The sequence below is a fragment of the Ursus americanus genome, chromosome 28 (genome assembly GCF_024610735.1).
Source record: "Ursus americanus isolate L20-20 chromosome 28, mUrsAme1.1.p, whole genome shotgun sequence".
NCBI lineage: Eukaryota > Metazoa > Chordata > Mammalia > Carnivora > Ursidae > Ursus > Ursus americanus.
In genome coordinates, this window is record NC_142154.1 from 34,668,997 (window position 1) to 34,691,272 (window position 22,276).

The 22,276-nt window shown below is 36.6% G+C and overlaps 1 protein-coding gene across 1 annotated transcript in view; it reads right to left on the bottom strand.

The window, feature by feature from the left end:
• The window catches only part of PIAS1 (protein inhibitor of activated STAT 1), a 118,006-nt gene that overhangs the window by 14,078 nt on the left and 81,652 nt on the right, over positions 1–22,276 (bottom strand). Inside the window, exons 7-8 of the mRNA XM_045810734.2 lie at positions 19,664–19,769; positions 9,376–9,449 (exon numbers count right to left, since the gene is read on the bottom strand). Coding sequence (XP_045666690.2) covers positions 9,376–9,449; positions 19,664–19,769 — 180 coding nt within the window. The remainder of the gene's footprint in view (positions 1–9,375; positions 9,450–19,663; positions 19,770–22,276) is intronic.

Sequence of the window (22,276 nt, forward strand, 5' to 3'; positions counted from 1 at the left end):
GTCCAACCCAGGGTTCAATCCCAGGACCCCAGGATCACAGCCTGAGCCAAAGGCAGACGCTTAACTAACTGAGCCACCCAGGCAGCCCCACCAAATTCTTACAGTCGTCTCTGATCCAAAAAAGTTAAGAACCACTTTACTAGGGCTTTGGGATATGGAAAAAGAATGTCTCATTAAATACTGCAGGATACAGACATAAAGATATCCAACCTGATCTCTGAATGAGAGTAGTTCACATGTCAAAACGGAACGAAAGGCAACCATTCCCTAGGATGTTAAAAATGGCCGCTCTGAGAAGGAAATCGTAGGTGTGCGCTCTGTTCTTGTCCCGTCACCGGGCACTATCGCAGACAACGCAGCAACAGGCCTAGACCTCTAGGACCCCCACCATGTCATGAGACTTTCTCTTCTTGCCTTGCAAACATTGCTTAAGCTGAGGTTACATAGAGTCTGTCCTTTGAAAAATGAAGCCTACTCCATCCGGTTCCTGAGCTGCTAGCTTGGGCCCAGGGCACGGATGCTGCACTGAGAGCTGTCACATCACAGCCTCTTCCCTGGAGGCCACTCACAGGGCACAGCTGGGTAACCACTGTGGGGCCCGCCTGGAGCCAACAGTGGCCATGCAGGAGAGAAGTTATCTACTTTCAATAACCACACTGTTTGCTAACCAGGAAAAGACTTCCCACATATTTGCAAGCGTGGAAAACATAATGGCTTGAAAAGGATAGGAGTTAAATGAGGAAAGAAAGAGGAAAAGGACTTTGGCTTAGAAGAATTTCAGGGAAATGTGCAATTTCCTAGGAAGTCTACCAAGGAAATTAACTGTCATTTGTGGCCCTAAATTATTGTTCTGGGACCAGTGATTTACTGTGCCTCTACGAAAGGCACTTAACCTTTCTGGGCCTCTTTTTCTATCTCCAAAGTAACACTGTTTCCTTCTTACTTCAACAGGATGTAGTGATGAAGAACAAAACAGAACCCAGGCTGTACTATAAGCTTATGAGAAGGGAGCAGTGCCAGCTTACAGTGTCAGAAGTATGGACAGAGCCAACAGACAGCTCCCTTCTCTCTGTGCGTGCCTAACTCCACCCCGTGCATGACTCTGTACTACTCGTTTATGCAGGTGTCCCCTCCTACTAGAAATACATCAGCCTCCATTCCTTACCCCTGGCACTTGGAAACGTATGTGCTCTACAGCAGGAAGATGGCCATGTGTGTGGACTGATAAAGCTTGGCTGTGCTTCACTGAGCAGCTCGAGGAGGGACTACTCACGGAGAGCCCGTGGGGGCTGCACGCAGTACTTTACGAGGCAGGCCAGAGTATGGAGATAGACTACCTAGGTTTGAATCCTGGCCCCACTACTTACTGGGGGAATCCCGAATCTCATTTAGTCTCCCTGAGCCTCAGCTTTGTAAAATGGGAATAAAAATACCATCTACATCATAAGACTGTGGGATTTAAATTATGTTATGTTTATTGTATACTACCTGACATACAGTAAGTGCTCAATATATGTCACCCATTATAATTAAAGTACAGAAACACTATCTGCTTCAAATCACTTTGTGAACTAATGGGAGACACACCCATATCTCAGCTCGGTTGTTCTTCTATTCTGTGCTCACATAAGATTAAACAACTCTTTACTCCCCTCTACTCACCTATTACTCAATTTTTATGATCTGATTTATAAGCAACCTGATGAAAAGGCAAAAAAGAACAAACTAATTCTTGTAACAGAAGAATCACCAAGACATGTTGCATTAGTCCAGAAACATTTTCCAAATAATGATCTGCTTGGTGGTGCTAAATTAAATTTTTATATCTTAAAGCAGACCTTAACTTACCTGTGAAGTACAAATTGCAACTAAGCAGGTATTTTTCCTAAGGCTTACATACAAAGTAGAGAAATTGCAGACTGGAAAATCCTAGACAGATACAGTAATCGTAGACAAAGTCCACGTACTGCAGAATTAGTAGGTCACTTTGGATAGTTTTAATATTAAGACAGTGCATAAAAAGGTAAGACATAAAGCCAGCTTCAGAATCCAAGCCACAGGCTGCAGAACTTACACTATGAAAAGCAGTTTCTCTAAACAATCACCTCACAGACTGTCCTCCCTCTAATCCTCACTTGTCAGCTCATCTTTTTCGGGAGAGAGTTACTCTGAAGCCCTTATCATCAGTCACTATGACAAATTTACCCAGAGTCTTTAAGGTACACTGCTACGTGAACAATGCAGGAAAGACATTTATAAATGGGTATAGAAAAGGAAAAGTTCACTTCCACATGCACTGTTTATTAGCTGTCACAGAAATGCTTTGCTTCAAAGAATCACTAAGTATTATGTGGTAATACTCTTCATATTTCTGATATTAAAAACATTCTCTAAACGCTCAACACTTATCTACAAATGGACACTGAATTCTCTAACATGGTATCAGGAGAAAAGCAGAGTTTCAAACAGTATCTTCATCTTATAATCATAAATTCCCTCTTTTCCTTTACAGTACATGTGGATATTTACATCATTTGCAAATAAACACTCTGAAAACAGCCCCGAAACAAGTCTTCCAATGCCACTAACCTTACTATAACATATAATAGTACTATTTAGTAACTGAGGATGCTGCTGGAGAAAATACCCTACCTAGATATGTTTAAACTAGCTAATAACAAAAGGAACCTAAAAAGTCAATAGTATGTATTTTTTTCCTTGTAAAAAGAAAGGAATAGTGATATCAAGAATAATTCCACAACTTCTTCATTATCATCAATATTTCATAAATAAATTTTCAAGGAATTTTTTTTTTCTATCAATTCCTAGTCATTTGTATTGAAATTCATAGGTCTGGGGAATAAATATCTCACAAAGTAGGTTCTCAAACATTCTTCCAGCTTTTTTTTTTTTTTTTTTAAGATTTATTTATTTTAGAGAAGGAGAGAGAGCACAAGCAGGGGGAGGAGAGGAAAGATGATCTCAAGCAGACCCCCCACTGAGCGTGAAGCCGGATGCAGGGACGTGGATCTCATAACCCCAAGATCGTGACCTGAGCCGAAACCAAGAGTCAGATGCTCAACCAACTGAGCCACCCAGGCGCCCCTCTTTCAGCTGTATTTTTAATAAATCAGAACTAAAAAATTCCCAAAGAGCAAAAACATTTCTAATTATTTTCATTGCCCTTAGCTAAATGGCACACAAACAACAGAAACTCATTTATTTTGAGCTGTGTATATCAAAACTAGGGCAATTCAAATGCACAGACGTCATATTTACATATTTCAAAGGGAACAAATCTCTTTTATTATTCTATAAATTTGATATATAGATGAGCTGTCATTACCAAGTTTTACTTTTTGGAATAAAAACATACCTAAAATATATCGTCTTGATGTTCCAGGATAATTGTAAAGGGATTTTCCCTTTAGCCAAATAGAAATCTATAAAAGTATTATAATTATGGATTATATTTACGTATGTCGTTTTTTTCTATAATCTGAATTTTAAAAGCAGATGTCAATTTGAAATGAGCTGCTAAAGCCATTGCAACTAAAAAGGGAGGAAACAGGCGATACGGTAAGAAACATTAAAATGACCCACGAAATAAAGAGGTGTGAGAAGCAAAACATAATTAACATTTTCTAATAAGATAAAGATCACCTGAACTATAAAATTCAAAAGTAGTTCTAGAAGTAAAAGCATCAAGATTTATATTACGGTGCTTATTTATATGAACAATTGCTTCATCTAATGATGTAAACATCACATATATTAGAACTGTAAACACTTTTAAAAGGAAATTGAAGAAAAACAAGACTTCTTCCAGTGATTATGGAAAATGAAGCTTCTGTACTTTTCTAAATTTCTCATAGTCTCTGAACTGGTATTTTATAATGGAATGGGATGGCAAGAAATCACATGGAGGAGGAAAATACATAAATAGGGGCCTGGGGGAAGGAGGGCAGAATAAGTAAGATATCTTTTTTTTTTTAATCTTTGTCTTCTCCCTACCTTCCACTTACATGGTTTGTGAGCTATTTTCCTAAATGTTAAAAAAAAAATGCCAGCTTCCTTTGTACCATAATCTGTTACAACGTTTATCTGGTTGGGTGGCTCAGGGGGTTAAGCATCTGCCCTCAGCTCAGGTCTTGATCCCAGGGTCCTGGATGGAGCCCTGCACTGGGTTCCCTGCTCAGCGGGGAGTCTGCTTCTCCCTCCCCCCTGCTCGTGCGCGCTCTCTCTCTCCCTCTCTCTTTCTCTCGAAAAAACAAAACCTTAAAAACAAAAAATTTATCCATGACTCTATCGCCTATATTTTTTATTGTGGTAAAAAAAACATGTAACATTAAATTTTTCACCGTAACCATTTTCAAGCATGCGATTCAGTAGTGTTAAGTATGTTCACATTATTGTGTAAGAGATTTCTCAGGCTTTTTCATCTGGTAACGCTGAGACTTGATACCCACTAACACTAATTCCACCCCCCTCCCCCAGTTCTTGGTAACCACCTTTTATTTTCTGTTTCTACAATTCTGACCGCTTTAGCCACTTCTTATGAGCGGAATCCTAGTGTTTGTGTTTTCGTGACTGGCTTATTTGCTCATCAAAAATTATTTAGAGATTCATCCATGTGGTAGCATATGACAGGGTTTTCTTCTTTTTAAATGGTGTAGAGTATTCCACTGCATGTATTTACCACATTTTCTTTATCCATTCGTCACCCGATATACATTTGGATTGCTTCTACCTCTTGGCTATCGTGAATGCTGTAATGAACACGGGTGTGCAAATTTTCTCTCTGAGATCCTGCTTTTGAATTCCTCTGGCTATATATCCAGAAGAAGAATTGCTGGATCATATGGTGAACCAATTTTTATTTTTTTGGAGAAACTTCCACACTGTTTGGCACAATGACTGCAGCATATTATATTCCCACCAACAGGGCACAAGGGTTCCGGTGTCTCTGCATCCTCACCAACACCTGATATCTTTTGTTTCTTTTGACAGTGGCCATTCTGATGGGTATGAAGTGATAACCCATGTGGCTTTGATTTGTATTTCCTTAGTCATCAGCGATGTAGAACATCTTTCCATGTTTGTTGGCCACCTGTAAATTATCTTTGGAAAAATGTCTATTGAAGTCCTTTGCCTGTTTTTAATCAGGTTTATTATTGTTGTTGTTGAGTTGGAGAAGCTTCTTATATTGTTAATACCTCATCAGATACATGATTTGCAATGATCTTCTCCCATGCCATAGGCTGTCTTTTCACTCTCTCTGGATTTCTTTTTTTTTTAAACATGCAGAAGTTTTTAAGTTTGGTGTAGTCCATTTGTCTATTTTTGCTTTTGTTGCCTATATCCAAGGTGTTATATCCAAGAAATCATAGTGAAATTCAATGAACCTATTCCCCCTTCATTTTCGAGGAGTTAAAAAGTTTAAGGTCTTATATTTTTAGGTCTTTAATTCATTTTGAGTTCTTTTTTTGGTGTTATATCCAAGAAATCATAGTGAAATTCAATGAACCTATTCCCCCTTCATTTTCGAGGAGTTAAAAAGTTTAAGGTCTTATATTTTTAGGTCTTTAATTCATTTTGAGTTCTTTTTTGCATGGGGTATAAAGTAAGGGCCCAACTTCCTTATTTTACACGTGCGTTATCTAGTTTCCTCAACACCATTTGTTGAAGAGACTGTCTTTTCCCCCTTGTGTAGTCTTGACACCCTTGTTGCAAGGTAACTTGGCCCATAAATGCAAGAGTTTGTTTCTAGGTTCTCTATTCTGGTTCCATTAGTCTACATTATCTATCTTTATGTCCGTACCACACCATCTTAATTATGTTTTGAAATCAGGGAATGTGAGGGCTCAAACTTGTTCTCTTTAAAATATTGTTTTTGGCTCTTTGGGGTCCTGTGAGATTCCACAGGAATTTTGGGACTTTTTTTTCTATTTCTGCAAAAAATGCCACTGGGATTCTGATAGGGACTGCACTGAATCTGTAAATCACTTTGGGTAGTATAGATATTTTAATAATATTCAGCCTCCCAATCCATGAACCTGGAATATCCTTCCATTTATTTATGTCTTTAATTTCTTTCAGATATGTTTTATAGTTTTCAGCGTGCAAATCTTTTGTTTCCTTGGTTAAGGTTATTCCTGAGTATTTTTTCTTTTTGATGCTATTGTAAATAGGACTATTTTCTTAGTTTCCATTCTGGATTGTTTATTGTTAGTGTTTAGAAACACAACTAAATTTGTATTTTGATTTTGTATCCTGCAACTCTGGTCATTTTGTTTTTTGTGGAATCTTTAGGGTTTTCTACATAAAAGATCATAACATCTATGAACACAGATCATTTACCTCCTTTCCAATTTGTATGTCTTATTTCTTTTTCTTATGTAATTGCTTTGGCCAGCATTTCCAGTACTGTGCTGAATAGTATGGTGAGGGTGGGCATTCTTGTTTTGTTGAGTATCATGTTAGCTGTCAGCTTTTTATATATGGCTTTTATTATGTTGTAGAAGCTTCCTTCTAATTCCTAGTTAGTTGAGTGTTTTTATGATGAAAGGGTACTGAACTTTGCAAAATGCGTTTTCTGGATCCATTCAAATAATCATGTGGTTTTTGTTCTTCGTTTTGGTAATGTGGTGTATTATACTGGTTTTTTTTTTTAAGATTTTATTTACTTGAGAGACAGAGAGTGTGTGTGAACAGTGTGGAGGGGTACAGGGAGAGGGAGAAGCAGACTCCCCGCTGAGCAGGGAGCCCGATGTTGGGCTGGATCCCAGGACCAGGAGATCATGACCTGAGCCCAAGGCAGATGCTTAACCAACTGAGCCATCCAGCTGCCCCACATTGACTTTTTGTATGCTGAACCATCTTTACATTCCAGCTACAAATCCCACTTGGTCATGGTGTGTGATTTTTTTTAGTGGTTTGGTTTTGTCTGGTTTGGGGATCAGGGTAATGCTGGCTTCAGAGAATGAGTTTGAGAGTATTCCCTGCTCTTCAATTCTTTGGAAGAGTTTGAAAGTGACTGATGTTAAATGTACTTTAAACATTCGGTAAGATGCTCTGGTGAAGCCATGGGGTGCTGGGCTTTTCTTTGTTGGGAGGTTTTCGATTGATGCTTCAATTTCCTCACTACATATAGGTTTGTTCAGATTTCTTATTTCTTCATGATTCGGTTTTGGTAGGTTGTATGTTTCCAGGAATTCATCTATTTCTTCTAAGTTATCCAGTTTGTTGGCATATAATTGTTCACAGTAGTCTCTTATAATCCTTTTTATTTCTGTTACATCAGTTCACCAGTTGTAGTTATCTTCTCTTTCATTTCTAATTTAAGCTATTGGAATCTCCCCTCTTTTTTTCTTAGTCTAGCTAAGGGTTTGTCAATCTTGTTGATCTTTTTGAAAAACCAACTCTTGGTCTCATTAGTTTTTTTCTATTGTTTTTCTATTCTCTGTTTCATTTATCTCTGTGCTAATCTTTGCTATTTCCTTCCTTCTGCTGACTTTGGGTTTAGTTTGTTTTTCTTTTTGTAGCATCTTGAGGCATAACATTAGGTTGTTCATTTGAGATCGTTCTTCTTTTTAAATATAAGTACTGACTGCTACAAACTTCCCTCTTCCTACTGCTTTTGCTGCATCCCGTTAAGTTTTGGTGTATTGTGTGTTCATTTTCATTTGTCTCCAGAAATTTTCTAAATTCCCTGTGACGACTTCTTTGACTGTTTAAGAGTGTGTTGTTTAATTTCCACCTATTTGTGGATTTTCCTGTTTTCCTTCTGCTGCTGATTTCTCGTTTCATCCACTGTGGTCAAAGAAGATACTCTGTATAACTTAAACTTGTTAAGGCTTGTTTTGTGGCCTAACACATGGTCTATACTGAAGAATGTTCTATGGGTTACACATTGAGAAGAATGTGTAATCCGCTGCTGTTGGGCAGAGTATGTATCTTGTAAGGTCCAATTAGTCTATAATGTTTAAGTCCTCTGCTTCTTTAGTGACTTTCTGTCTGGTTATTCTATTCATAATTGAAAGTGGGGTATCAAGTCTTCTACTATTATTGTGTTGCTTTTCTATTTCTCCTTTCAGTTTCGTCAATGATTGCATCATGTATTTGGGAAAGAATTTTAATAACATTAAAAAGTCTGGAATCAAAATATTTTTCCTAAGAAAAAGATTGGCTATTGTAAGGAATAAAAAGATAGAAGGATAAATACAGAATGATAGGATTTGGGGCGTTTTATTAATTCCATTGTATTTCTGTAATTTTATAAAAGCCTAATAATGAATAGGGGTTCCCTTAGCAGTATTATCAAACAAAAAAAAGTTTTTTTTAAGAGCTACATGAAATACAGTATTATAAACTAATTCGTGAGCTAATGACTTTTTCATCTTGTGCTTGAAGTTTTATAAACCATAAAAGACTAAGATGTAGGCAAATAAAATTTAGTTTCTGTTTAAATTATTTGTTTAAGAATACAATAGCTTCACCTTCATCTGAGATCAGTAGGATTTCAATATTAGAAGCTTTCAATATCAGGCCTGCCTGAACAATCCAGGCAAATCAGGAAACAGCTGTGTCCTCTTATTCTTCATACTTTCTCCCCAATTTACATATGATTAATTTGATTAATTATAGAACAAAAGGTAATTAAAATGTCAAAGTAATTTACTCCTAGTTTTTCACATATTTTTGTATGAAAGCCACATTCAATTACCACTCCTACAACTGGAAGACCTAACATCAAACTGGTTAAGAACTAAATCTTAACACATTTTTTGGTGAAACTTTTTCACAAGTTTAATCATCTGGTAGGTTTTGGGCCTTATATTCATTTTGTACAAATGATCGATTTTGACCTCATTTTCTAGTTTAAAAATATTTCTAGGTTATTTTTATATGCATAACCAATTCAGTTATTCAGGCTAAACAGAACAGTTTTTAATTGGTGAATTCTTACAATGTAGTCATTGTTGGCAAAATGGTTAAACTGAATGTGTGGGTAAATCATGGCTAGATTTCTATTCAAAAGGATACTATTTTTAAAAATGCAATTTTAATAAATATACCAAGATAATACCCATTCCTTATTTGAAGACTTTACATTTGAGTCTGAGAGATAATCATTAATCACAAGCAATATTTAAACACAGCTTACTAAGAGTAGAAAATTTTTACACACTTAAAAATTCAGTTAGATTCCAAATCCTACGAATAAGTAATAATGTCTCTCTACTGCTCAGAAACTGTGACAAAGCTGGGCATATTTCAAAAGTAAACATCGTTTTGCAAATACTGGAAATACTTCATAAAAGGAGAAAAATTTATGTTGAATCTTCTGGAAAGCAAGTATTAGTTAACACTTACTGGACATAGTAGAGAAACCCTTAGGCTGGTTGTAGCTATTTCACTGTCTGGATCCGCAGTCAATTTCTCTTTAACTGACATTCATTGAAGAGAAAACAAACAAACAGAACATGTTTATTAAAGATACATCAGTTATGCAACATAAGAAAAAGAACAAGGAACTTAAAATAAGGAAGCTTAAAAAAAACAACTCAAAAATAATCCGCTTATTTCCAATTAACTGAATAGAAAGAGAAAAACAATTACATGGTTTATAATTTCTATCATAAGCAAAAGAAGAAAAACAACCATATATCTATAGACTGACTATATTTCCTGTAAGCTTCCTATTTCTCATCCATGGAACAAAAACTGCATTGCAGTAACATAAAGGAAATTTCTATAGTAAGCTGACATATTCAACTAACGGCAGAACCTTTTCCTTTTCTAAGAAACTGAATAAAGTTTTTCTTTCTTTTAAACTATGACCAATATTTTTATGCCAATATTATTTTTAAAGAAATTAATCAATACTGACTATAAAACTAACATAAATTTTTCCAAAGCTCAGATAATAAAATATATTAGTATATTTTATATGTTAGTACATTAATTCTATTTTTCTATTAATTCCATTTTTTAATTATGAAAATACATTAATTCTATTTTCAAATTCTGAGAAGAAATAAAGTTCAACTACTTTTTCCCATATAATTGAGTTTTATATTTATTTATCCATAAACTAATTATACTATCTTAGAGAAGTCAATCCTCCTCTCTGCACTTAATTTTGCTTCTAGCAAAATAAGAACCCACACTAGATAATCTCTAAATCTTTTCAGCTCAAACCTCCTGTGGTTCTTAAGAGTGAAGCACTAGTAATAATGGCTATTCTGTTACTTTCTGTCAGTTTCATGTAACAAGGACCTATATACACTTACTTCTCTGGAATCCCGAGGCATATGTTACTTCTGAAAACCTTAATTAAACAACACTGAAGTGAGACTGGAAATGCCTAAATACAATACTCCAATAATTTTAGAAATTGTTTCACGGTGCCTTTGAAGTCTGTGTAAAGCGGGGCCCAAGCACAGCGGCTGTGTACATAGTCAATCACAGAATTTCAGAGCTGTGGCACAACTAAGTGCAACCAGAGAGTTAATATTATATATATTATATACAGAATTAAGAAAATGGGGAGCAGAAAGGTATGCAGATAAGGAAGAATGATTTCAGAGTAGATGTCTGCTGTGCTGAGAATTAAGAGTCCCACATTTACTAAACATGGCAATCATTGTAATCTGGATTTTTTTTTTTTTAGATGGTCCATATTTTATTTTACTTATTTTTTAAAGTTTTATTTATTTAAGTAATCTCTACATCCAACGTGGGGCTTGAACTCACAACCCTGAGATCAAGACTCATGTTCTTTCTCTGACTGAGCCAGCCAGGTGCCCCAAGATGGTCCACATTTTAGATATTCTGTCTCCATAAATTAGTGAATCTCAACTGTGATACACACATCAGAACTACCTACAGTGTTTTCTAACTTATAATTGCTCACTGAATCAGAATGGGGAAAAGGGACACCAAGGGTCGTTTTTTAAAAGCTCCAGATGTGATTCTGATGCCAGAGTAAAAAGTCATTTTCATTTGGCCTGGAAATTCCAAATGTCTGAAATCTATAGAATTCATAGGCTGCCTCTCACACCTGAAAAGGCATAAAACCCCTGGGTTTTAGTTTGGAAAATACAATTACCACATCACTTATGCTATAGAGATCATATGTAAATTATGGAAAGTATACCTGTGTCATTATATAGACCCAATCTTAGTCAATCCTTTCTTAAAAAGATACATTTAACAAATAGTATCTTTTAACGGTAACAAATAATCAACATACAATATAAACATGCAAACAGAACTATATTGTGATTACTAAACATTCTGCATACCTTCACCTCCCTACACACAGCAATGGGAACAGTTAGGACTTTATCTATTTAAACTTCCACCTAAATGAAGGAATACCACAGACCATAATATCAACGTTATGCAAAACAAAGTTCAGTGGTTAGTACTTCCCAAAGAAATTGAAACAAGAGAGGCAACCTGAAGTAGTGGTTATGAATACAGCATTTAGAACCAGCCTAACTTAGAATCCAGATGTCAGCAAAGTCATGAGACTAACAGCACCTAATAGCAATGTTCTAAGGATTAAATGAATGAATGCACATAAAATGCTTTAAAATAACCTAATATTATATTCAATAAATACTAGCTACTGCTACTTAAAATGTGACTTGTATGTTCACTTTCTCTAAGAGATGGCAAAATTTTCTCAAATTATTTTAGAATCAGCTTGTCAATTTCTATTTAAAAAAAAAAAGCTTTGCCTTTTGCCTTTGCCATTATGGGTTCAATCTTAGTCAATCCTTTCAGGTAAAGATACTTTTAAAGATCCTACTAGGACCTTGATTGGATTGAATTTAATCTACAGGTCAATTTGGAGAGAACTGACATTTCTCCCATAAGAATACTGAGTGCTCTGATCTATTAACATGATCTATCTCCCCATTATTATTCAAGTCTTATTTTAATTTCTCTTAGCATTGTTTTGAAGTTTTCAGCATACACATATTACACAAATTTTGTGGGACATATCCCTAAGTCTTTCATATTTCTGGATGTTATAGTAAATTGTTTTTTTGAATTTCACTTTCCAGTTGTTCGGTGCTAATAGAAATACAATTGATATTTATAAATTAACTGTGTATTCTGCAACCTTGCTAAATTCATGCACTAGCTGTAGTAGCTTTTTAATAGACTCTTTGTGTTTTTCCCTACATAGACAATGAAGTCATCTTCAAATAAAGACAGTAATTATTTATTCATTTCTAATCTGTATGTTTCTTTTTTCTTGCCTTATTGTGCTGGCTAGGATCTCAAGGACAAGGCTGAACAGAAATATTAAGAGCAGATATTCTTGCCTTTTTCTCCAGTCTAAGGGAGAAAGCATTTGAGTTTCTCACTACTAACTATAATATTAGCTAAAGGCTTTTTTGTAAATATCATTTATTACGCTGAAACAGTTCCTTTCTCTTCTACTTTGCTGAGAGTTTTAACATGAATGGATATTGAAGTTTGACCAGATGTTTCTTCTACACCTATTGAGATGATCATATGATTTGTTCTTTTTTTTTTTTTTTTTTTTTTTTTTTTGCTGAGAAGATGAATTATACTGATTTATTTTCAGACATATTGTATGAACCTAATATTCTTGGAATAAACTATTTGGTTTCTATGGATTATCTTTTTTTATTTTAAGTATAGTTGACATACTTTATCATCTTCTTATATATTAACTTAGAATTGTTGACTTAGTCAAAACAATTCTGAAAAACAAAGTTGGAAGAGTCTACCTGACTTCAAGACTTAATAGCAAGCTATAGTAATCAAGACTGTTGTACTGCCGTAAGAACAGACATATAGGTCAATGAAAAATAACAGTCCAGAAATATATTCTACATCTATGGTGAATTAGTTTTTGAAAGGTAATTAAATGGAGAGAAAGACAGTCTTTCCAACAAATGCTGGAACAGTTGGATATCTATATGAGAAGAATGAATCTCTTTAACCTCACCTTGCATCATATACAAAATTAGCTTAAAATGAACTACAGAACTAAATCTAAGAGCTAAAAAGTTAACACCTCTAGGGAAAAAAATGTTTGTGACCTTGGGTTAGGCAAAGACTTCACAGTATACAAAAAGTACAAACTACGAAAAGAAACGGGGAAAAGATTTGGACACTGCATCAAAGAAGCTATAAGGATACCAAATAAGCACGTGACCTCATTAGTGATTAGGAAAATGCAAATTAAAATCATAATGAGATACTACTAAACACTGACCAGAATAGCCAAAAATCAAAGCAGCCTGACAATACTGAGCACTACTAGTGAGGATGGAGAAAAACTCGAAATCACATACATCACTGGCAGGAATACACAAATGGCGTATATACATTTTATAAGAAACTGCCAATCTGTTTTCCATTACGCATCTCATGTGACCCAGCTACCCAAGTCCTAAATATTTACCCAGGAGAAATAAAAACATATGCCTACAAAACTGGGATATCCACATGCAAAATATAAAATTTTTAGCAGTTTTTCTTGTGATAATGCAAAACTGGAAAGAACCTAACTGTCCACAAACTGATAAATGGATAAACAAATGATGGTACAGATAAATGGAGCACTACTCAGTAATAAAGAAGAACAAACTCCAAGGACGAGCCTTCAAAAGCACTTACTAAGTTAAAGAAACCAAATGCAAAAAGCTACATGCTGCAGGACACTTCAAATATCTGACATTTTAGAAAAGACAAAAACTACACAGACAGAAATCACATCAATGGTTACAGGAACTGTGACTAAGGGGATGAGATGAACTGCAAGAGGCCACAGGGGAACTTTCTGGGATGAAGATGTTCTACATTTTGATTGTGGCAGTGGTTCATAATTCCATGCACCTGTAAAATTCATCCAACTATACAATTAAAAAGGTGAACTTTTACTTTTTGTAAACTAGACTTCAAAAAACATAACCAAAAGAAAGAAGAGAAAGGGGGGAGAATCACCATGCTAAATTTAATCACAAGAACGTGAGTTCTTACTTGGAAAGTAAGCAAATACTTATAATGTGTGGGCAAGGGAGTGAAAAATAAAGACAAGTCATAATATTTACCCTGCAACATCAACCAGCGTGTGGGAAGTCTTCCGGGAATTAAAGTTTTCCTGTGTCACTGTGAGTGCAGTGGTAACAGTATTTTATAATATGACCTATAATAAAGTTACAGCAAGCCACATTTAATCTTTTAAAAAATCTCTATTGTCATGACCTATGAGAGTTAGCCACTCATCAGTCACACGTGGCTATATTTAAATTTAAATTAAATATAACTTAAAATTCAGTACCTCAGTTGCACTGGCCACATTTCAGAGCTCACATGTTGCTGGTAGCTATCACACGGGACAGTGCGATTGAACAACATTCCCATCATCACAGATTTCTCTATTTCTGCTGCTTTAGGGTTGTTTGTTTTTTTTTAATAATTTCTATTATTCCTTAATATCAGATTATCTTATAGTCATCCTTTTAGGACTTTAAGGCTTGAAACACCTGAGCATATTAAGGCCAAATACTTCATTTTATAGGCAAGGAAACAGAGACACAGAGACCAGATTTTTATTCTACATGTCTTTTAATTGGTTTAACCCTCAACAAAAATCTGAGGACCTACTATGCGTCAGGAACTGTGCACTAGGTATTCAAAGATAAATAAGATTAAATTCATGCGTCAGGAACTGTGCACTAGGAATTCAAAGATAAATAAGATTAAATTCCTGCCCAGAGGAACTCAGAGTCTAGTAGAGAGTAAAGACGCTCAGTGGGATCATCTCTAATGTGCTCTAATGCAAATGTGTGCAGGAAGCTAGCTGAAAGTCAACTCACCTACTCTGGGGGTTCTGAGATGCCTCCTGGAAAAAGTGAAACATGGAGGGTAACTGGAGTCAGGCAAAGAAGAGCAAAGTTCGGAGGCACAGAGAACAATACCAGCAGAGCAGTGCATAGAAGAAAAGAATTCCGCATTTATGGACTATAAAGTGTAAGAAGAAGGGTGAATACAGATGGCCCTGGGAAGCAGGAAGCAGGTGGCACTCCATGGAAAGCTGCATCTGCATGCTAACAAAGCTGGAGTTTTTACTTCACCGATGTTAAGAAGCTATGGATTCCAAGGGAATGGTAAGATCAGATCTGTACTCGTCATTTAGGTTGCTACCAGGAGAGAGAGATGAAGAGGGGCCAAGAATGAAGAGGGATATATTACTTAAGAATAGGTTTTTTAGGGGCGCCTGGGTGGCACAGCGGTTAAGCGTCTGCCTTCGGCTCAGGGCGTGATCCCGGCGTTCTGGGATCGAGCCCCACGTCAGGCTCTTCCGCTATGAGCCTGCTTCTTCCTCTCCCACTCCCCCTGCTTGTGTTCCCTCTCTCGCTGGCTGTCTCTGTCTCTGTCAAATAAATAAATAAAATCTTTAAAAAAAAAAAAAGAATAGGTTTTTTAAATAAAGGTTTTTTAAATAAAGTCTTAAATAAAGACTATGAGAGCTTAAACAAGGGCCGCGATAGTAGGGAGAGAGAGAAGACGGATTTGAGAAATATTCAGGGTGGAAGTTTGATAGGATTCGGTGAGTTTGGTTTTAAATACCTGAATCTGAGGAACCAGTGGAATGTTTTGGTGAAGGCAGTTAGCTAGCTATACATATCTATACTTGAAATTCAGGGGAAGGGGTGGGATGAAGGTATGTATTTGGGAGTTGGTGCTAACTTAAACTGTTGAGACTAGATGTGATTATCTCTAGGTAAAGTATGCAGAAAAGTGGACCAGGGATGACACCCCAGGGAAAACAAACATTTAGGATGCTGCCCTTAAGATAATCCACTGAAGGCAAGTACTTGAGAAGAAACAGAGAAGAGACTTTCAAGGAGAAAGTGGATGGTAGGAAATGCAGCAAAAATATCTAAGATGAAACCTGGAAAGAAAGTTTATTTATTTATTTATTTAAAGATTTTATTTATTTATTTGACAGAGAGACAGCCAGCGAGAGAGGGAACACAAGCAGGGGGAGTGGGAGAGGAAGAAGCAGGCTCCCAGCGGAGGGGCCCGATGTGGGGCTCGATCTCAGAACTCTGGGATCACGCCCTGAGCCAAAGGCAGATGCTTAATGACTGCGCCACCCAGGCGCCCCTGGAAAGAAAGTTTAAATTTGGCAATCAGACTGTCACTAGTGACATCTGCGGAATGACAGGAGTTCAAGGAGCACAACAGGTTGCAGTGAGGAGGTGGACAGCAAGTGTAGACCACTCCTTGAAGAAGCAGGATGAGGACAACAGGAGGAACACAGAGCTCTATCTAGAGTAGGGAGTAGCTTGTTTTTGTATTTTTTAAAGGATGAAAAAGACCTGACAGAGAAGGCCGACAGGAAGAGTTTATAGAGGGACAGAGAGCAGATAAATGAGGGAGTGAGGTCCCATAACACTGCTCCTGAGCATCTCCACCTGGATGTCTCACAGACATCTCAAATACTAATGTAAGCACACACTCTGATCTTTCCCCCACACCTCAATCTTTTCCACACCTTCTTCCATCTCAGTAAATGGCACTACCGTGTAACTCCTCCTTGACTTCTCCTGTTCCTTCACTCCCCACATGTAACCCACTACCATTGCTATTCTTCACCAGTTCTCAAGCCATCAACTTCTATGTCCATCCCCATTACCTATGTTCAAGACACCATCACCTCTTACCTGGACAACAGGTTCCTAACTGGCTTCATCGTATCAGTCCAGCCTCTCTTCAATTCAGTCTTCAGAGTAACCTTCTTATTGCCCAAATCTGATCATGTCACTGTGCTAGAACTCTTTCCGGGGTTTTCTATCATCTACCTTTATGTCATCTGTATGAACTTACCCCATAGCTATCTCTCTGGCTGCTGTCCTCCTTGGTTCTCTCTTCTCTAACTCCACTGGCCTCATCTCTTGGCATATTCCCCTCTCATCTTTGGGCTTAACTTCTCCTCACCCTTATAATCTTGTCTTAAACATCACAGCACCAGAGAGGACTATGTTCTTCTGTTGTTAACTCCAGAGTTCCCTGTCTTTCTTCTTTAAGGCACATGTCACAACTGTAATTCATTAATGACTCACTCAATCATTTAATTCTGTCTTTCCCACCAGACTGCAAACTTCTAAGGGATGCAGAGACGGTGTGTGTCTTGTTTAATGCTATATTCTCCTGTGCCTGGAACACTGCAGACTCTTAATATAATTTCTTGAATGAGAAGAATAAATGAATAAAAGATTAACTTTGAGCAGAAAAAGGGACATTTCCTCCTGAGACAGAAGAGAATAAGTAAGGATACGTACAAGTGTAGATAAGTTGAAAAGCAGTTATGATGGCACTAAGATTAAGGAAGAAAAGGGCATTTGAGAGAATTCACATCTTGTAGCGCCAATTTTCTTGCACTGGCAGTGTGCTGAGAGAGGGGGAGTAGTGTTTAAGTAAACTATGGCCAAGGTTTAAAGTGACTGCTGCAGGGAAGAAGGAAAGGAGACAGGAACGTGACCAAAAATTAGTGAACGGCTGCCTCTGCAATAGAGGGGACAACTCTACACAAAGGCAGAAACCACAAGACAAAAATGTACTAAATCAAATGAATCAGAGTAGATGTCTCTGTGAAAAGTCTCAATATTACTAAGTTTATTCTTTCAAGAACATAATAGTGCCTGATTTGATGACTACAACGCTGCCAGAGGAATTCACTGATAAGATTAAGAACAACTTACAATGAATATATTTTTAGGTAATCTGATTTTTCAAAAATATCTGGAGAAACCTGTCAATATTTTCTTCTGTCAAGTTGTTTTATATACAATGTTTTAATTACACAATTAATTTACTCAGAAAGTTATTTCTTTATAGATAGTATAAAGGCAAACAATCTGTTCTTTATTCAATTACGACGAATGTCCTACTAGTAGGATCCAAATTAATGTTTTATTGGTTCTCCAGGCCAATAAGTAAGATAAGATATAAACTGCCACAAAAATCCCACACTCTGCAACTACTCTCCACTTCCTGCATTGTATCAGAGATGAAATAAATAGCCTCTGAATTAAGAAGTTTTTGCTGCTTAATAGTGACTAACAGTGGTTCCTTCCAGAAAATAAAATAATCCTAGGCTCACCTTCCTACTCCCCCTCCAGATGGTGCTACAACTACAAGTGGAGAAGAGCGAACAGCTTGAGCAAAAACAGTCTGCCTTACTACTATTATGATTATTAAATATAACAGCCTCATCTGTCTTATTTCTTGGTATTACTTCTTCTACCCAAGCTCACATAATTCCATAACACTTTCTGTTTAGTGAGATTCTATAGCTATGTGGCAAATACGAAGATTCTCAGTGAATGACCAGGGATGGACTTCAGCAAGTGTGGGGGAAAAAAAATTCCTTCTCTTGCACTCTCCTTCCAAGCAGATGTCTGTCCCTCTTCTTCTCTGTCCCTGCCAACTGGTGCTTCCTCTCCCCTAGACCCCAAACTAGGGCTGTCATTCTAGCTCTCCACTGTCTTTTGAGGAATATCTACAGAGGCATTAGCCAAAAGTCTGCTCCTCTTGACTCAGGATTATTTGCATTTTAAAAAGGGTTCTTTTAATGCAGAAATGTTCTTCAATGAGCTACTGAGGGTATACTGCTATTCAGAGGCAGTGGGATCTTTTACTCTGGCACAGAAACAGGTTAGCAAAAAAAGATAAAAGCTATGCCACCGAGGAAGGTGAGAGGAAAGCTGGCCTTACTTCTTTTCACCAGAGTGTGCCTAACTACAAATCTGAGAGTGGGTTTCGTTAATCAACTCACATCAAGAATCCTCAAAGAGGAGCTATCTAATCCCCGCCTGTAAAAGTTTTGTTCCCTGTGTCCAGCCCCATCCCCGAATCCATCCATAAAGAATGTCTCTCTCACAAAGAAGAGAACAAAAGAACTTAGTTCACCTCCTGGGAAAGGCTGCCGACCTCTGGCCTTCATCTTCAAAAACTGAGGCCAGAACGGTCAATTTGCAGACCTTACTGCATCTCAAATTCTACACAACACTATGAACCATCCAGTTATTCGACTTTGGAGGAGCTTTAGAAATCATGTGGTAACAACCTCTTGTTACAGATGAGGAACAGGAAACTCGGAGAAGTAGAGTGACTTGTCCAAGGCCTACGTAATTGATAAACAAACTGCTTCATTATTATTTTTACCATCCCACTCTCTTTTTACTTTATTAATGCAGGGATACAGTCATCACGTACCACTGCATATTTTTCCTGGATAAACCTTAAATATAAAATAATTCTCATGAAATACATGTCAAAATTTCCTTCCTATCTCCTAGAATTCCATAAACATTTATTTTATGAAGTTTTAGTAAAATATTCTTCCGTATTCATTTACTGGCTTGCTGAACTTTTAAGGTCAGTAAAATAGAGATTATAAAATACAGGTCATAAAAAAAGATATTAAAACTACTTCTAAGTCTTGATTTACTTTATTCAGAAAACAAGTTTTCAGTGTTTTGAATCTTCTACGACAAGCTCTAGTGAAAAAAAGAAATTTCTTTTATTGAAAATATACTACTCTAACCTTTACCAAAATAGTTCAGCTGCATAAATGAAATAAGTTTATCATACGTACTTAAAGCTCTAGAATGATCCGGATTCCTTATTCCCTTTGCTCGTAACCTCTGAAGAAGAACTGTTGAGGACAACTGTTTTACAAGATACACTGCCATGGAATAGTTCTGGAAAAAAAAAAAAAAAGATGTAGAAAAACAACATATGTAAGTAAATAGTACATCTATTTTAATCCCAAAATGACAGGGAAAGAAAACTAACACTTGTTAAAACACCTACTGTGTGGCCAGGCACTATCAGGTGTTTTCATGAACAGGAATTAATTTAGTCCTAACCAAAAAGCTGCTGAGGTGGTCATAAACCTACTTTTATGGAGAAGGAAAGGGAAGTATAGAGAAATAAAAGAATTTTGCAACTTTCAAGCAATAAAGCCAGGCTGTCATCCTTCTATATTACCTGACTACCTATGCTTGAATCTAATCAATTTGGGACACCTACATAAAAAACAAAAACAAAAAAAAAACAGTTAAAACTAAATATAAACCAAGACCAATAAGATGTCAAAATCACCATAAACCACATTTAGTAGGTAACAGACAGGTGTAAAATAGTAGCTATTTAAAAACTACAAATTAGATTGGCTACCTAATCTATTCCATCGAGTCTCTCTTTTACCTCTAACTAGTTTTGAAAGACCCTACCTACATGGGCCATTATCACAAACAGAGGGAACGCTGAAGATTCTCAAAGAGAAGCTGCTGGTCTGGCAAATGAACAGATGAATATCCATTACCAGCAGAGGACTGGTAAAGGAGATGGTAGCAGGAGAACGGAACAAAGAACACGGTTAATCAATAAAGCCAAGATGGAGTGAAGGGTACATGACTGGATAAGAGGAAGAAAAGAGGGCTGAGGCTTACTTATTTAGGGTAGGAGAGAGATCTAAATGAGAAGGCCCACTTTCCATCTGGTGTTGGGATCAAGAGGAAGATCAAGAGATTTGGAAAGAAGCAAAAGGAAAAATACTTACTGCCACCTTCTAGCTTACAGCTACATACACTTTCTGAAGCACTCTAAACATATACTGTCTACTTAATTTAAATCTCGCAGAAGGCCCTATACAAGACAGGTAGGATAATTATTTTTCTAAGAGTTCATGAAAAGGAGGCACAAAAAGGTTAAGTCATCTGCTCATGATCATGCATCTGCTGGGTGACAGAGCTGGCACTAGAACTCAGGAAGAAAGAACAGGGCTGTCAGGACAGTGGACTTACTGGCCAAGACTAGTGGAGTTCTCGACAGTTCTTGCTATAACACACCTTGTTTTGCTTTGACGCTCCTAATCAACTTTCAGACTTTTCAAAAATGCATTCCCCTCTTTTAACAAGAGAAAATACCCTACAGTATCCTCTGGAAGGCCAAATTTTCATTTAGAATTCAGAAACCTATCCAAGTTCTTATGTTATGTATTTTCTGGAGAAAAAACGAAGTGTCAAAAAAGCTAATTTACAAGGAACTTTAAAACTTGCCTAAATTTTAGAGCATACAACACACCAATCTAAAATAAAACTAAAAGGCTTCCTCTGGGGGAAAAAAAACCTTACTCACCTTTATTATTTATTTGATTAATGTTTCGAGTATGATAGAAACTGGAGAAATGCTAATTAACACTGTGAAATTATGTACTGACAGCTTGAATCTTCAGTACTACAAATTCCCCTCAGGCTTTTTATAATTTTTTAAGGAGAGATCAAGTAGAAACCACAGCTACAAGTTCACTGAAAAGGTATGTTCACTCTAGTTGAAACATGTACCCAAATTAAAAAAAGCATCATCAGCAGCAGAAAGAATGTCAGGTATTAACAAATGCCACTTGTACTGATAATATGGAATTCAATTTTATATTACTTGAAAGAGATTCAGCAGCAAAAAACCCCAAACCTTCACAGTGGCATGCTATCTCTTCTAGGGAGATAATATATTGTTTCTGCTAACCCTTCAAAGTACTACTTAATTCCAACTACTCATAAATATTGTATTACACTGATGTTTTTGTCAAATGCCTTCTCAAAAGTCTTCAAAATTGTCTATCAAGTTCACAGGACATTTTCTCCATATTAAGATATAATCTACTCATGAAGTGTCCTTTACACCAGTATCTAAATAACTTTTCTATAAACAATGAGAGTTTAATAAATGCTAAATGCAGTGATTACCCTGAGGGAGGATAAGAAGTTATAATACAGTTCACTTATTTCCTTCAAGCACTAAACTGGCTCTTCTTTTTAAAGAAATATTGTCTTTTAAAAATTGAGATATAATTGACATATAACATGGTGTACCAACATGTTCATCTGACACACTTACGTACTGTAATATGATTACCACTTTAGCTTCAGGTAACACTAACTCTTCTATTTCCTTTGCAGATGTATTTTTAACATTTCTCAGTAGTAACTAACAACGCAAATTAATCCCCAGAACAGTAAGAGATCCTACACAAATGAACAGAGTATCCCTACAAGTTGAATCAAAACTAGTGACAGAAAAACAATCTAATAAGTTATCTTCTGGGCTTCGGTAAAGAACAATTTTCTTTCAATGTTTTACCTCAAAAAGAAGGTCTCCAACTTGTAGACCGCGGTCTGTACAAAGATCTCACCTAGTAGACCAC